General features: G+C 38.5%; 1 protein-coding gene across 2 annotated transcripts; it reads left to right on the top strand.

The window, feature by feature from the left end:
- Positions 1-1767: 1767 nt before the first annotated feature.
- On the top strand, positions 1768-4660 carry LOC112183894. 2 transcript variants are annotated; one of them, XM_024322213.2, is made up of 3 exons: positions 1768-2136; positions 2322-2370; positions 4138-4328. In XM_024322213.2, the coding sequence occupies exons 1-3, from the start codon at positions 1909-1911 to the stop codon at positions 4179-4181; spliced, it is 321 nt and encodes a 106-aa protein (XP_024177981.1). In that variant the 5' UTR covers positions 1768-1908; the 3' UTR covers positions 4182-4328. The 2 variants fall into 2 exon arrangements, with proteins under 2 accessions (XP_024177981.1, XP_024177980.1); XM_024322212.2 differs by lacking the exon at positions 2322-2370 and having other exon boundaries at positions 1777-2136; positions 4138-4660.
- Positions 4661-16594: the final 11934 nt, after the last annotated feature.

Raw genomic sequence — 16594 nt, 5'->3', positions numbered from 1 at the left:
AATACAGGTTAAAACCGCCTAACCGACCGAACCAATCCATCCTTAATTGGATTGGATTGGACAGGGTTAAGCTTTTTTTTTTTAATAACCGGTCGTCCAAAATGCTTAAACCGCTCATTTTAGTATAGAGACAGTTTAGAGTCAAAACCGATCCAACCCAATCCGTGTGCAGCCCTAAATGTAACATTACCAAAAAAAAAAAACTCTCTCTCTAGGTTGAGAGCAGCTTGCTTTTTGTTTGAGCTTCTACACTATCATTAATACCCACCCAAATTATCACTCTTCTAATTCCTCTTTCTTTGTCTCGTTACCTCTATAGCTTTTCCTTTCCCCTCGGAATCCGCCATTCTACTCTATAACCAGAGCTAGTATTACTTGGCTATACCATGTTTTCCCTCAGAACCGCCCACACTCTTAAACATTGGATCAATTAGAAGTGTCGATTGAAAATCTACTAAACTACACAATCAAATCAAACAACCCCTTCACAATTCCTTAGTACCTAAGAGCAATTAAGAAACAAAGATTTCAGAAACCCAATCATATGATCCATATCGAGCAATTAAGAAACAAAGATTTCAAAGAACGAACGAAACTTTGAATAACAGATTACCAGAAGAGAGAGAGAGAGAGAGAGAGAGAGAGAGAGAGAGAGAGAGAGAGAGAGAGAGAGAGAGAGAGAGAGAGAGAGAGAGAGAGAGAGAGAGAGAGAGAGAGAGAGGTCAGAGGACTGAATCTGATTGAAGAGATATAGAAAGCCGAGCCGAGACTGAGGGAAAGAGAGGCGTGAGCGACTGGCGAAGTGGTGAATTGCTAGGTTTTGGATTAAAGGTGTTTGGCTCCAGTTCATTTTGGGTCCAAACAAAAGGAGAGAACAACGACTGATTCTGAAGGAGAGACTGAGACAGAACAATACCAGAGATGGAATAAAAGAAATATATATAATCGAACCACCTAGCACCGCCCAACTGCCCAGTTGCTCCTAATCGCCGGCGTAGGAAGCCTGGGCGGCCACCCAAATGCCCACCGCCCACCTCCACTGATTTGGTATTAATTGCGGCGGAGACCTACCTTCCAGCGCCTAGGTGACCTGGGCCCCCGCGTTTTAGAACACTACTTATGACTGATTAAAAATGATGTTTGGTTTTGATTAACTAGCTCCACATGTTAAAACATAGATAAAAATTTCTTACTATTATTTTATTTACTTTGGTGACATATACTACCGTTTCGACGATGAAGATTTTTGTAATGACGAAAACATGTTATATATGTAATATAAATAGGTTGAGTAAATTACTTGCAACTTAATAGATTCTCCATAAACTCACTTGTTCATTAAACTTGTCGTTGATGGATTAACCTACAAATAACATGTGAATTCAATCATATTATTTTCTACAGATTTAGAGTCATGTTGTTGGATTGTAACAAAATATCAGTCATATCCATTTCAATATAACTAACCGACAACATACATCCAGGGCGATCTGCTTGATTTATTTATAGCTGTCACTTCTAATTTTTGAAATGATCTTTTTTTTTTTTTTTTTCTTTGACAAGTATCTTATAAATGACCTTCAAGAAGAACTTGCCAAAGAAGATAAATTTAAATTTCGCGACAGTCCCAACTCCTATTCCAACTCGTGGTTTATTTACGCGCGGAGACACGCGCGTGCCTGGATAATCTTGTTGTAAAATATTAATTAATTTCAAACTTCTGACCACTTTGTTGGCTTTATCTCCACCTTCCATATAAACATGTCAATTCCCCGTCTTTTCACTCCAAGTTCCAAACCATCTCAACATCCATTCCCTTTTCTTTAATCACAATCAATCTCCTTTCTCAAAACCCAATTTTCTCCCCTAATATTCCTTCTCAAAACCCATCTCTCTAAATCAAAGATCATGTACAATTTTGGAGATGAACTCACTTTAGAAACCTACAGGGTCCCCTGGCTTATATGGATCCAGGTGATAGTGATGGTCCTCCTCCTCCTCCTACTCTACTGCTTCAGCATGTTAGTCTTGGACCTCCCAGATGACAACACCAAGCCTTCGTCTTCCAGCACTCGTTTGGTTTCCAGTCACAACTTCACCACCACAGTTTCTACAAACCGTTTGCAGAGTACCCAGGTTTGGATTTTCCCAACCCACCTTTTCTTCTTCTTCTTCTTCTTCTTCTTGATTTGTATGATTGCTAGGAAAATGTAGGAGTAGTTCCAATCCTGGATGGCTAGTATTTGAGTTCTTGTTGTTCATGTAGATCAGAACACCGCGAAGTACAAATCATAAAATTATTTTCCTTTCGAGTTTTTCAGGGGACACAACAGCACCATTTTGTGGACCTGTTCTTATATTGCAAGACTTGTGAGACCCACTCACCAAAATACTTATTTGTCACTTTGTTGTGAATAATTGCCTTTTTAGAACTGCCCAATTTTTTTTTTTTCTTTTCCTTTTTAACAAAAAAGAAAAGATTGCGTAGAGTGGTAGATTCTGCATTGAACACTTCATTGAAGGTTGTTATGCCGTTAATGGAAAAACAACCGAAACGTGATGATCTCTGTTTCTTTTTGTGATGAACATGAAATGTAATATTAACAACAGCATGACCTGTCGTCTGGTTTCGTTTAGTGACTATCTTTTAATTTAATTTTGTTATTGATTTTGTGTAAAATCATATTTCATTTTCTTCAAATTGTTAATCAGGATATGGTTCCTGCCGGATCAAAGATGCCTTTTTTTTTTTTTTTTGAACTTTGGACCTCCAAAGGTACAGGTTTAAAAAAAAAAAACAAGAACAATGTAGGTTATAAAGTAATAAAATTTGAGATGACCAACCAAAAAAATAAAAACCAACTGAAGCAAACATGTCTTGGGATAGAAAAGTTAGTACATGATACGATTAGCATGGCATGTCAGCTCAGCTTTCAGTAGCATGTAACTAGTTCTCTAGATTTTGTTAATATAGATATAGTTTTTCATTTGAGCGACCCTTTGGGAAGTGATGAATGGGGCAGGTTCAAATGTCCAGAACTCAACATTTTCAAAGGGGAGGGAGGTGCTACTCTCTTTTGTTTGGTTTTTAGCAATGTGCAATGGGAATGATTGAGACACTCAACAGAAAATCTTCACTTTTGAAATCTTTTGTTGAAAGGCTTGGTAGGCTTCCCTTGCACATTAGATTTTCTTTGATAAAACTTGGTTGAAGTTTTACTCTCTTTGCATTTCATTTTACTTTCTGCTTCATTAAGTAGTTGGTTCCATGCAAATTCATTAAGTTTGTTTTTGCACTCCTCTTTCCCTTCGAATCCATCCTTGAGTAGGAGGATTCAAAATTCTTGGATTCAGTAATGTTATATGAACCACATTTTGGGATTACATTATAGATCACACCTTTAGTATATGTGGAACTAATCTATAAAATGGATCCCACCTCTATTAGGGATTTGGTCTAAAATGCGGTCAGAAAATGTGGTTCATATAGTTTTAATGATTGGAAATAAGGCCAGGATTTCAAATTCGTCCAGACCTGTTTTGCTCTCATTGACCTTCTGCAATTAAATCTGGAAAGTGGAAATTTTTCTTTTGATGTTCCTTCTCCTTCCTTCATTTCTCTCATATTTTCTTAATTCATTGGTGAGGATCATTTTTAATGGATCTTGTTCCTGGTCCACGTTAAATGCATCGATTTAGATCATGTTTAGTTGGAGAGAAGATGAAGGAAACAAAATGGAAGAACATTTCTTTAATTTTACTTATTGGGCAGCATATATATGGATGGAACTTAAAGTATTTGGAGGAACATGTAATGTTAGTTATTTTATCATGCTTCTAATCTGTCTGTAGGACCTGACACACTAATATGCTTTGAATCATATAACAGGATCGTATTGAATTTATTATTCTCCCTGATACTGCGATGGGGTTTTGATGACAGTGTGCAAATATCATTTGTTTTAATAATACCACAAATTTGCTGACTTTCTGATATATCATTTTAATGATAATGACCACAATGTTCATTACTTTATTTATTTTTGCTGACAAGTTAAACATGTTTACTGCCTGCTGTTGTGTTTAGAATCTGTAATACATATACAAATTAAATTTGAGCTTGTAAGATCTTGTCAGGTAGGAGAAAGTATGAAAGGCGAGATAATATCGAGCACCAGTAGAGTAATGAGAGCAGAGGACATGGTCGAAATGGAGGGCTCACCAACACCCATCATATACCTCCACCCATGCTATTATTTTAGACTTGCGAGGCTTGCATTTCTCAAGTGTCTGGGTTTGGATCCTAGTGGTGAAAGTTTATCAACCCCGCAGAGAGGGAAGAGAAAAGAAAGCTGACATGAATTCCACTCCCACGAAATAGAGATTAGCGTTTTCGGATTTAATGTTGCAAGGAGAGGAAGAGATGTATGTTATGTTGTCCCATGAACTTGAAGCAAAGCTTGCCAACAAGAACTGGTATAGACCTACAAATACCAATTGTGAAGGTTGTGGAAGGAGAAAGTGTAGGAGCCTAGGAGGCATTACAGATCCAAAGCCAATCGACATTCAACGGCAGAATTTATTGATTCACTCAATTGTAAGCATACCACATTGATTGTAAATGGTATTTGAGTAATTGTAGGACCATTGTTTGGCTGTACTTTAGAGAATAGACATTGATTTTGTTGCCAAAATGATTTTTTTTTTTTTTTTTTTTGTCCCTTGAACAGGGAGAATTCAAATTTAGAATGAGTGCTTATTCTCGTACTTGAACATTTGAGACTTGGACATTCCCAAATTTTCATAAATTTCTTTATCCCTTTCTGTCCTTTCAGAAAACTATAAATAAATGATAAAAACAAAAACAAAAACAGAAAAGAAACAACTGAGCCTGTCATTTTCCATCTTCTTCTTCTTCCTCGCTTAGACTTTCTCCTCACTCTTTCTCCTTTTGTTTCTTCACACGCTTTTCTGTTTAGTGATGCTTTGTCCATGTATGTGGAAAAAGCTGTGCTATTCAATGGCTTCCTCTGGTAAGAATTTCTCAGTCTGGTCCACAAATTAGTCGTCTCTTATTTGCCAATGATTCACTGTTTTTATTCGAAGTCACACCCTCTATTCCTCTAATGCATTCAATCTACTGTGTTTTCTACAATCTTGGAGTCTACTTGAGTACATCAAATAAACTAACCTAAGTCTTCTGGTCAATTATTCTAGACCCATAATTAGAACAATTAACTCGGTCGTTAATACGGTGGTAAATATCGGCCATGAAAGCTACATTGATTGTGGTCATAAGTATGGTAATAACAGTACACAATGATTGCAATTATAAGTACGCAATGATTACTCGTCATAAGTGTGCAGTGATTAACCGTCATAAGTTAGCAATGATTGTCAACATAAGTGCAGGAGTAAATACTGCCATAAAAGCAGTGGTAATGGCGACTTGTCACCCAAATATGTTATCGCATATATAAAGAAGGCTCGACATCTAGGTAATACATCATATTCCAACGTATTCTACTTCGCTCGACTTAGACAGTAACTAACTTAGGCATTGGAGAGTTTTTTGCAGGTACCCCCCTCTTTTTCAAGCCGACGGTCAAACTCCAAGTCAACGCTCTAAGGAAGCTTCTCAATCATTCTTGGTCAGCTCTCGCTCCAGTCAGCAGCATTTATTAGTGAGCCAAAATCCCATTCAGAACTTTTCGTTACCAACAAGTGGTGCGATCTGTGGGAGCCACTTTTCCCTAAAAAGTGATGGCGGGAGCTACACCTCAAGAAATCTCATTTCTGTCGCTAAGGATTGGGAGTGACGGAATACAAGCCCCAAAGAGACTAAAATCCAGGTAACGTTGACTATTGTTCTTTCCTTTAGTAATCATTTTTCTGATTTTCGCTTCCTTTTGTATTCAAAATATATTTGTGGTCGATGTTACCGAAATGTACGTGTAAGGCTGGTGACCAAAGTAAATACCCAAGGCCGGTGGCCAAATGTATTTATTAGATTCAAAGGGAAATGGGGGCAATTTCATGTCTCATGTTGAAAATGACTCTTCACCTCGAGGAAAGTGTAATACTCCGAAAATTTGTTATTAATTTCGGATGATTTTTTGGAATTTATTAAGTTGATTGTTAGGAAGATTTCGTGGTTCGTGGGTTGTGTGGGATTATTTTCAGACGAATAATTATTCGAAACGTGTAGTTTTGGGGGGGGGGGGGGGGGGGGGGTTCAAAAGTTGACTTTTTGATACGCAGAATTTTTCAAAAAACTTACTTCATGAAAATTGTAGAGCGCGTCGATACGAGTTTGTGGACAGCATCACTCATAAATCGGAGATCATATGAAAAAGTTATGATCAGCGGAATAACCTACTATTTTTGGAAAGTTCCTATAAATAGAGGATTTCTGGAAAAGAAATCACTTTCCTTTTTCGTTAGTTTCCAAAATTTTCCGGAAACAATTCTCTCTCTCCTAAACCCTTGACCTGACTCCGTCGGCTTTCCTTTTTCCGGCGACCCTCGGTGGTGAATCCAACCCAGATCAACTCTCCGGCACTTCCTCGTCCTCCTTGCGGTGGTGACTTGCGCCAATTCGCATTCACGGCGACGGATCGAAGGGGCAAAGATCAGCAACGACTGATCCGGCCGAAACTTTCTCCTCTGGCGACGGATGAGCATGAATTTGGTCAAGTTTTGAAGCTCTCTTCATCCTCTTTCAATCCTTGGTGGTGGTGTTGATCGATTTGTACCAGAGGAGCTTTGACTTACAGTGAACAATGATTTTCAGCTTGCAGCAGTGATCTAGGCCAAATTGGCTAGAGTATCACGTATTAAAGTTGATCCTCGTAGTGTAAACTCCATTTTGGATGGTTGGATTGAGCTGGTGTGAAGTTTGGCACTGTGGCACATGAAGCTCACGTGCTGCTGCCTGTGGCGGCACATCCGGCCTTCTTTGGGACAGTTGTTTGTCATGTTAACATCTACTCGTCGATATGAGCATTTTGATATATAATTTATAGGATTTGGAGTTCGTTTGTTTATGTTAGGGTTTTCAGTGGTTTCGATTATCTTGGTTTTCAATCTGTGATGATCTGACCGCTGGATCGACTTGTCGTTTTGACATATCGACCATAGTAGTGTTCTGGAAACTTTTGGAAGTCTTTGATGAAGCTTCATCTTGATTTATGTAGTTTTCGGGCTCTAGTTCACATGTTTCAAACTTAGATCCTTTCGTACCTCAAGTGGAATTAAGTTGTGACCTTGATGTGATTAGGTACGTGGAAAGGATGTTGAGCGGATTGCGGCGATTAGTGTTTATCTCGGTTTGTGTGTGAAGATGCAACGGGATTCAGAAGTGAGTAATCTCACAATGTTCATTTATGAATGAAATTACCTTATCGTTTTGGGAGTTATTTACTTAACTGCAAACTATAGTTGGTATTAGTGACATTCCTATATATATTTGAATTGGTGGATTGTTTGGTTTATGAAAGCAATCTGTATGACTGTGCTCATTTATTGTTTTGAGATGTGCCTTTTTGGAAAACAAAATGTTGTGGAAATGATGATTTCTATTGTTTGAAAAGTATTGAGATTTGTGTAACATTTTAAGTCTTGTACGACTTCTTTAAATGTTTTATTTCGAGGGATAGAGAGGCCCGAGGATTCAAGGTCACAGGGTGACTTTGGGACTTAAATCAAGTAACCATGCCTTTGGCCGGGTTATGGTTACGATTCAGTAAGAGCTCTAATCTGTCTACCATGGTAACTCATGGGGTAACAAAGTGAGGTTATTTTCAACTCATGAGTACGTTTTTGAGAGGAATCAAAGTGTGAGTTGTTTTCCTTGCTACGTTATTGAAAGAAATCAAAGTGTGAATTGCTTTTCTTTATTACATTTTTGAAAGGAATCAAAGTGTAAATTGCTTTCCTTTAGTTCGATTTGACAGAATCAAAGTGTGAGTTGTTTTTCTTATTATTAGTGTGAGTTGCTTCCTCAAGTTGATTTGGGTGGATTTATCGTGGATTGAGTGATTTTGTAATTCGCCTTCGAGCGTGAAAATGATTTCAAACATTACTTGAAATGGTTTTGTTTTGAACTATGATCATGAAATTGAGTGTTGATTTGATGTCTAAACATATAGATTTTGTCACGAGTGAACTTGCTGATGCATGCTATTGAATGATGCGATTTTGATAGTTGATGCAGTGATATATGCTTATTAATTTTTAGGCTGAGAAATCTTAAGCATGTGTTTTTGTTTCTGGTTGTTGAGTTTACTGATACAAGCCTGCAAAAGCTTACCGCGTTTGTTGTTACAACCCGGTGCACTATTCCATGGTATAGGGCTTTATCCTGTAGGTTAGGATGAGCGTGGTTGAAGCCGTAGAACTTCCTTGCCCTTGCAATGATAGGTTTATCACCTAGATGTGTTGTGCACTTGTTAGTCTTCTGTTGTGTAATGAGTGTAGTATGTGCAGTTACTTACTGAATTGATGTTCAGTTTAATTTGTAAACTTTGTATAATGTAATATGTGACTCTAAAAAATGAGTCTATATTCACATTGTGGGTTCGGGACATCGTTAGTTGCCTTTGTTAAAGGAAAATTTTCACAGCTATTTAGTGTTGATGTCTGAACCGTCATGCCTGGAACTTTTGTATTTGATTTAATTATATTATTATTTGTGATTGAAATTCGGGGCATGACAGAAAGAATCGAGGCGGCTAGGGCCCAAGGAAAAAATTGAGGCTGCCAAGGCCCATAGAAAGATTTGGGGCGGCTAGGTCCCGAGGAAAGATACAAAGTGGCCAGGGTCCGAGGAAAGATTCGGGACAGCCAGGCTATCGTTCCACTCTCCATCAACTCTTACCATCTTTCTTATCTCTTTCCCATTCTGAACGTCGAGATGAGCTCACTCGTATAAGTTTTTTACTTTGGAAAACATAGAGACACCAGTGTTATATTGTTTTCAATCAAGTCCGACTTGATCCTACATGTGTGGCCTCTGCTACTTTTGAATCTTCCTCTGAGTTCATGGGGCATTGCAAAAGTCCGTCCACCATTAGGAACCATCTAGTTCTGACACCATGCCCCTCCCCCCCCCCTTCCTCCCAAACCAAATTGGTCACCTTCACAACTTTGCAAGATCAAAATAAATACTGATGTGTATTGGACATTGGATGGAATCATTGCTACAAGCTGCCATGATGTTGATCTTGCTGAAAAGGTAGAGGTCACTGTGTACCTCAACTTCTATATGATACCACCAACTTCATAACCTTATATTTATATATCTAATTCCTCAATGGGCAACCCCATTGAATCATTCGAAAATGGGGAGACCGACCGTTAGATGAGATTATAAGAATATGGATTAAATACTGTTTACTCCCTATACTTCTAGGGTTTCATTGTTTCAGTCCCTGACCTTCGAATTTCACCTAAAAAGTCCCTGAACTCTCAATTTTCTCCAAATTGGTTCCTGCCGTCAAAATTTTCTGTTAAATTTGCCAAAAATGTCTATTATGCCCTCACTTTTATTTATTTATTTTTAAATTTATTTTTCTCTCTCTTTTATTTCTTTTTTTCATTTCACCTCTTGAAGGTGTGTGGATTGGAACCATCTTGATGAGGAGATGAACAAAAGGATGCAAGAAAGCCGGAAGAAGAAGAGGTAAAAAGAGAAAAAAATAAAGAAAATAAAAAAATAGAGGAAGAGAATTTTTTTTTTTTTTAAGTAATTGAGGGTATAATAGACTTTTTTAGGGGAAGATAACAGAGTTTTTGACGGCAGGGACTAATTAGGAGGAAATTGGGAGTTCAAGGACTTTTTAGGTCAAATTCAAAGGTCAGGGACTGAAACGATGAAACCCTATAAGTATAGGGAGTAAACAGTATTTAACCCTAAGAATATTGTATGCATGTAAATAAAAATTTAGCAAATTTCATTATAGTTTCGAATTCGATCCACTTAGTCAATCATATTAACATTTATATCATCTTAGTTGACCAATGATATAACCACCGCAAACCATACCTATTTTTTCACATGACTTCTATAAATAAGTGGTGGATAAATGTGAATGGTCAAAAATTAAACTTTTCGAATTCTATTTCATGGACCGTGAGAAAGACAAATGTGTCTACTAATATTGTATAACTTGCACATTGCATTTGAAGTCATGAAGATCTTTTAAAAGGAACAATAAGGTGGACAATGAATTTGGAGAAACTGACCGTCAGATGGGAAGATTGAGATGTTTTATAGCGGTTGTTAAAAATTCAGCCGATTCGGTGTTAGTTTCGACCTTGATCCGCTCGGTCAACCATAGTTTTCTTTGTAACTATATATTTATATAGGATTAAATACTTGTTACTCCCTGTACTTTGCCCCGTAAAACAGTTCAGTCCAAAATTTTAAAATTAAACAGGTTAGTCCTTATTTTCTCTGATCCTCACACAATAGGTCTAAAATGACTATTTTACCCCTCATTTCCTTTTTTTTTTTTTTAATTTTTCTTTCTTTTATTATTATTATTATTATTTTTTTTTTTGCCTCTCTCTCTCTCTCTCTCTCTGAGATCAATTCTTCTTCTTTCTTAACTCTCTCTTAACTTAACTCATAGAATTCTCTGTCGCCAAATATAATCTTGAGAAAAAACTGAAATTGAGATAAGAAACAGAGGACCCAGAAAAAGTGAATAGACCCTTGATCAAAATCTCACAAGACTGTTGTGTGTTGAATGCAAAATTGAGGCAACGATGAAGGACCCCTCGGTGAGAACAAAGGTGTTAGTTCGGCACCTGCCTCTGTCTCAGTCCGATTTCTTTCAGCAAATTGACTACCTCTTCGGTGGCCGCCCAACTGGTTTTGCTTTCGTCTGGGAAAAAATAGCCATAAACATCAGAGATTCTCTCTCTCTCTCTCTCTCTCTGAAACAGGAATCATGGAAGCTTGTACCAACGCAGAAAACCTCCAAGCCATTCATGGCTCCTAGTCTCCTACCACCACCGCGCCCAATCGGAGGTCCATTTCCAAATCCCTGATGACTTGGATCTGCTCTTGAATCCCTTCGACCACCATCTATCCAATAGCTCCAAGGAGCTCGGCTCTGAAGATGACATCTTCTACACCTACATGGACATTGAGAAGCTCGGATCCAAGCTCGAAGATGGATCCTCAGCCCCCAAATCTGATTAATGCCACTGGGTTGTCGCAAGTGGATACTGGTCGGTGTGGAGAGCAACGCCGAGGATTAGGGGGGGGGAGAGAGAGAGAGAGAGAGAGAGAGAGAGAGAGAGAGAGAGAGAGAGAGAGAGAGAGAGAGAGAAGCAGGAAAAAAAAACAAATTAAAAAAAGAGAAAACTTTTTTAAAAAAAATGAAGGGTAAAATAGTCATTTTGGACCTATTGTGTGAGAATTAGAGAGAATAAGGACTAATCTGTTTAATTTAAAAATTTTGGACTAAACTGTTTTATGAGGCAAAGTACAGGGAGTAACAAGTATTTAATCCATTTATATATCTAATTCCTCAAAGGGCAACCCATCGAATCATTTGAAAATCCGGAGACCGACCGTTAGATGAGATTATAAGAATATTGTATGCATGTAAATAAAAATTTAGCAAATTTCGTAATGGTTTCAAATTCGATCCATTTAGTCAACCATAGTAACATATATATCCTCAACCATAGTAACATATATAACATTTCGTCAACTACCGTCAACTACCGTCAACCATCGTCAAACATCGTCAACTATTATTCAAGAGTTAAAACTTATTCTTCAACTGTCGTAATCTTTCGTCAACTACCATCAACTTTCGTCAACAGTTGTCAACTTTTCGTCAACCACCGTCAACTATCATTCAAGAGGTAAAATCATTCTTCAACTATTTTAACATTTTGTCAACTATCATCAACTTTTATCAACCAGCGTTGACTTTTCGTCAACCATCGTCAACTCTCATTCAAGAGGTAAACTCATTCTTCCAACCACTAGTTGGGAGATTTTTGTGTTCTTATGGCATTGCCTAAAAGGAAGGCAGTTCAAAGGTTAGGTAGCTTATCATGAAAGAACTGCAAATGCCTTGGCTAGAAAACTAATGTAATAGAATGACACAACTGTGTAAATTGCATTGTGGCGGTTGCATTTGCTACTACATTTTCATCAAAACCAATGAGCAAGAAACTATTCTAGCAATGAATTAACATAGAAATTATATCCCAGAAATGGATGACAGAGATTCATAATTGACCTAAGAACTTAAACTGAGCCTAGTTATGGCTTGTAAAGATTAGAATGACTAGGAGACTCGAGAGTAGTAATTGTATATGAAAATGAACACACTGAAAAACAATGAAAGGAAAAGAGAGTTTGCCGGAATAATTTCTTCTATTCAACAGTGTGAAATATATACAGCAATTTCATTGAAGAGTCTCCACAAAGCTAGGAGACAAATAAGGAAAACTATCCTAGGTGATTGATGTTGAATGATACAGAATGAATGCTAAAGATATTGACAGCTATTCTAACAGATTCTGCTACACTTTCTGACACTCCCCCTCAAGTTGGAGAGTGGATGTCTTGCACTCCCGACTTGCAGATCATATGTATGTAGATTTCCTTGCCAAGAGCTTTGGTTAAAATGTCAGCAAGCTGATTTGCAGAACTAATAAACCTTGTCTCCACCGAACCATCTTGAATCTTGTCTCTGATATAGTGACAATCCATCTCTATATGCCTTGTACGTTCATGAAACACTGGATTTGCTGTGATGTGTAATGCAGCCTTATTGTCACAATATAGCAATGTAGTCTCTTGATGCAAAACCCCCCAAGTCTCTAAGTAAATAACGAAGCCAAGTCAATTCACAACAAGCTCCTGTCATTGCACGATACTCTGCTTTAGTTGAAGAAAGGGAGACTATTTTCTGGTGCTTTGACCACCATGAAATCAATGAAGGACCTAAGAACACACATTATCTTATAGTAGACCTTCTCGTAAGAGGGCATCCTGCCCAATCTGAGTCACAGAATGCTCGCTGCCGTAGATCACTGGTTGAAGAGAAGAATAAGCCTCAGCCTGGAGCAGATTTCAGATAACGCACAACCTGTAAAGCTACCTCCTAATGTTCCTTTCGAGGCTGGTGCATAAACCTGCTCAATATGTGTACAAAGTACGTAATATCTGGCCTTGAAACTGTGAGATATATCAACCTCCCAACTAATCGCCTATATCGCCCTGGATCTTTGAGTGGCTCACTTTGATCAGATAATTTCAACCCACATTCCATGGGTGTATCGATGGGAGCTACCCCTACTAACCCTGCATCCTTAATGATTTCCAACGCATATTTGCGTTGAGAAATAAAAATGCCTTTCCTAGATGCAGAAATCTCAATACCAAGGAAATATTTCAAGTTACCAAGGTCTTTAAGGCGAAATTTATTATGCAAGAACTTCTTGAGATCAACTATACTCACAGGATCATTGCCAGTAATTAAAATATCGTCAACATATATCAAAAGGGCAGTAAAAGACTTGCCTTGCTTTCTGATGAAGAGTGAGTAGTCAGCTCAGGATTGCACATAACCAGCTGAACGAATAGCTTCGGAGAATTTAGAAAACCATTGCCATGAAGCTTGTTTTAAACCGTATAAAGATTTATGTAACCGGCAAACCAACCAGACATATAAATTTCCTCATCAAGGTCTCCATGAAGGAAAGCATTGTTGACGTCGAGCTGGTAAAGTGACCAACCACGAGAAGCAGCCAATACAAGCAAGCAACAGACCGAAATGATCTTGGCAGTAGGGGAGAAGGTGTCCTAATAATCAACACCCTCCAACTGTATGAAAACCTTCGCCACTAACCGTGCTTTGTACCATTCGATAGAGCCATCTGACTTGTGCTTGATTTTATAGACCCAGTGGCAACCAATGGGTGTCTTGCCGGCGGGAAGAGAGGTAAGGGACCAAGTGCCATTAGCCTGCAATGCCTCTAATTCAGATTGCATAGCAGCACGCCATTCTGGGAGAGTAATAGCCTCCGTATAGGACTGAGATTCTGTGATAACACTAACTTGAGCAATAAAGGATTGATATGCAGGCCTATATCGATGATAGGAAACATAATGGGCTAGTGGATAGCGTGTACCTTTGGTCGGACCCGGGACGAGGAGAGCGATTGGTCGGAGCAAACATGGGAGCAGACATAATCGTTGAGTTTGGCCGGGGGACCAGTCTGGCGGCAGGAGCGACGAAGGGGATCAGGTTCTGGTGTGGGTGCAAGTTCAATGAGAGGAAGAGCGGGGCCAGGTGATAGTGGTAGAGGGAGAGACGGAGTAGGAAGCTGGTGCGGTGGGGAGTTCGATGCGGAAGATAGAGAATCTATCGGGAGAGAAGGGGAAGGCGAGAGGGCCGGTGGGGCTGGGGTGGGAGGACAGCGGGAGTAAGTGTGAAGGATGGTGGGGCGAGGAGGAGGTGGAGGGCAGGAGGAGGAGGGACAGATCGGGGTCTAGGTTGGGAGAGGCTGAAGGATGGGGACGATCGTCAAAACTAAAGTCAAGGGGTTCTGGGCTCTGGGTCAGGATAGGGATTGGGCTTGGGGTGTGGGCCAATGGAGGCGTGGGCATGATGGAACCGGGCTGAATAGAAGCATAAGAAAAAATGCTTTCATGGAATTTGACATCCTGGCTAGTAAAAATCCTTTTTGTCGATAAATCAAATAACTTGAAAGCCTTCTGACCGACAGGATAACCAATGAAAATAGAAGGGACAACACGGTGGTCGAATTTGTGAGAAGGGTGAACATTGGTGGCATAGGCTAAACATCCAAAAACCCGGAGATGAGAAAAAGAAGGGGATTTGGAATGAAGAAGTTCGAACGGAGTTTTGAAAGAGAGTATTGGGGAAGGTAACCAATTGATAATGTGGATAGCAGTGAAGGCACACTTTCCCCAAAATTGGGTAGGGAGATGAGCTTGAAATTTTAAAGCGTGAGCCACTTGGAGTATATGATGATGTTTGCGTTCCACAACCCCATTTTGTTGGGGCATATAAATACAAGAATGTTGAAAAACGACACCATTATCTTGAAAAAAAGAACGAAGTGAGAGAAATTTGCTACTATTGTCACTTCGAAAAGTTTTAACACGAGATTCAAATTGAGTGAAGGCATAGCTAAAAAAACAATTTTAAAGTGGTTGTGCTTCATCTTTGTGTCGCATTAAATAAATCCAAGTGAAACGTGTATAATCATCAACAATAGTAAGAAAATAATGGGCACCAGAAAGAGAAGAATGTCGATATCGACCCCAAATATCACAATGAATAATCTCAAAAGGTCTTGTGGAAGAAATAGTACTAGCATTGAATGGTAAACAACTCTGCTTAGCCAAAGGACATATGTGGCAAGCTTTATTAGACTGAATGGGAAAATTAAAAAAGTTCTTAGTAATGAAGCTTAAACAAGCAGATGATACATGGCCTAAGCGATTATGCCAGAGGTTGGTGGATGAGATGGTAAGGTTGCAGACCGGTTGATTTGTGGATGAGGAAGGGTTGGTTATTGACTTCTCCGACGCTAGTGCCACTAGATAGTACAGCCCGCCACGTTGTTTACCCAAACCAATCGTCCTCCTCGTAGCCAGATCTTGCAAAATACACTAGTAAGGGAAGAACGTCACTGAACAATTTAGACCTCTTGTCAAACTGCTAACCGACATTAAATCAACTTTGAATGTAGCCACAGACAACACATCATGCAGATAATAGATAGTATTAAGAAGCAATGATCCTTTCGCAACAATATTCACTTTTTCTCCACTAGGCAATAATACAAGCGGTAATGTGAAGACTTGATTTGGCTTAAGTTAATAAAAGTCTAGTTTACCACCACTAAATTATGTTATAGCTAGATACTTATTTGTTTTAGTAAAAGAATTATCAAATATAGAGGGTCTAGCTTTGTGTATGGGGTCATGAATGATGAATTGTTTGATCCCTGCTAATTTTGGTTTATTTGTTTTTATAACTCAAAAACCAACTAGCTTTTGTTAACAAAATGCTAGAGTAGAACACAAGTGTTTCTTACAAATAAAAGCAAACATTTACCTGTTTACATTCTTTGTCAAAAAGAAAAGAAAAGAAAATAGTACAGATTATGCTTAGGTTTCAATAAGGTTACATAGATAGCTACAAGTACTATATTTACATTAATACATGTTTCCAAATGTCACAATACATCAATTTCTTATTTATGTTTTGTACTTATAACTTCCTTGACTTGCTGCCATTACATTTTGCAAAAGTGTAAAAATTTCCAGCAATTGTCTTTAGCTCATTGTGTTCCCTCTTCTTAAATCTCTTTGGCTGGAAGTCTTGTTAAAACGTGCAACACATGCACAAAAACACATTAGAAGAAAGAAAAAAAATCTGGAATGTTATTTTATTTTATTTAACTGTTGTGTCACCTAGTAGCTTGTTAGAAACACATGTGTACACACTTCTAACCACAATTAAGAACCTACAGACTTAAAGTTAAGTGTGTGAAGCAAGTGGCTGCTCTTAGAGCAGCTTAAAAC

This window comes from Rosa chinensis, chromosome 2 (assembly GCF_002994745.2).
Source record: "Rosa chinensis cultivar Old Blush chromosome 2, RchiOBHm-V2, whole genome shotgun sequence".
Classification (NCBI taxonomy): Eukaryota; Viridiplantae; Streptophyta; class Magnoliopsida; order Rosales; family Rosaceae; genus Rosa; species Rosa chinensis.
The sequence above is the reverse complement of the archived record's forward strand: the minus strand, read 5'-3'. Positions and strand labels throughout refer to the sequence as shown.

Coding starts and splice junctions, on each gene's coding strand:
- LOC112183894 (XM_024322212.2), top strand. CDS start 1,909: ATGTACAATTTTGGAGATGAACTCACTTTAGAAACCTACAGGGTCCCC. Junction 2,137..4,137: donor ACCGTTTGCAGAGTACCCAG/GTTTGGATTTTC, acceptor AGATCTTGTCAG/GTAGGAGAAAGTATGAAAGG.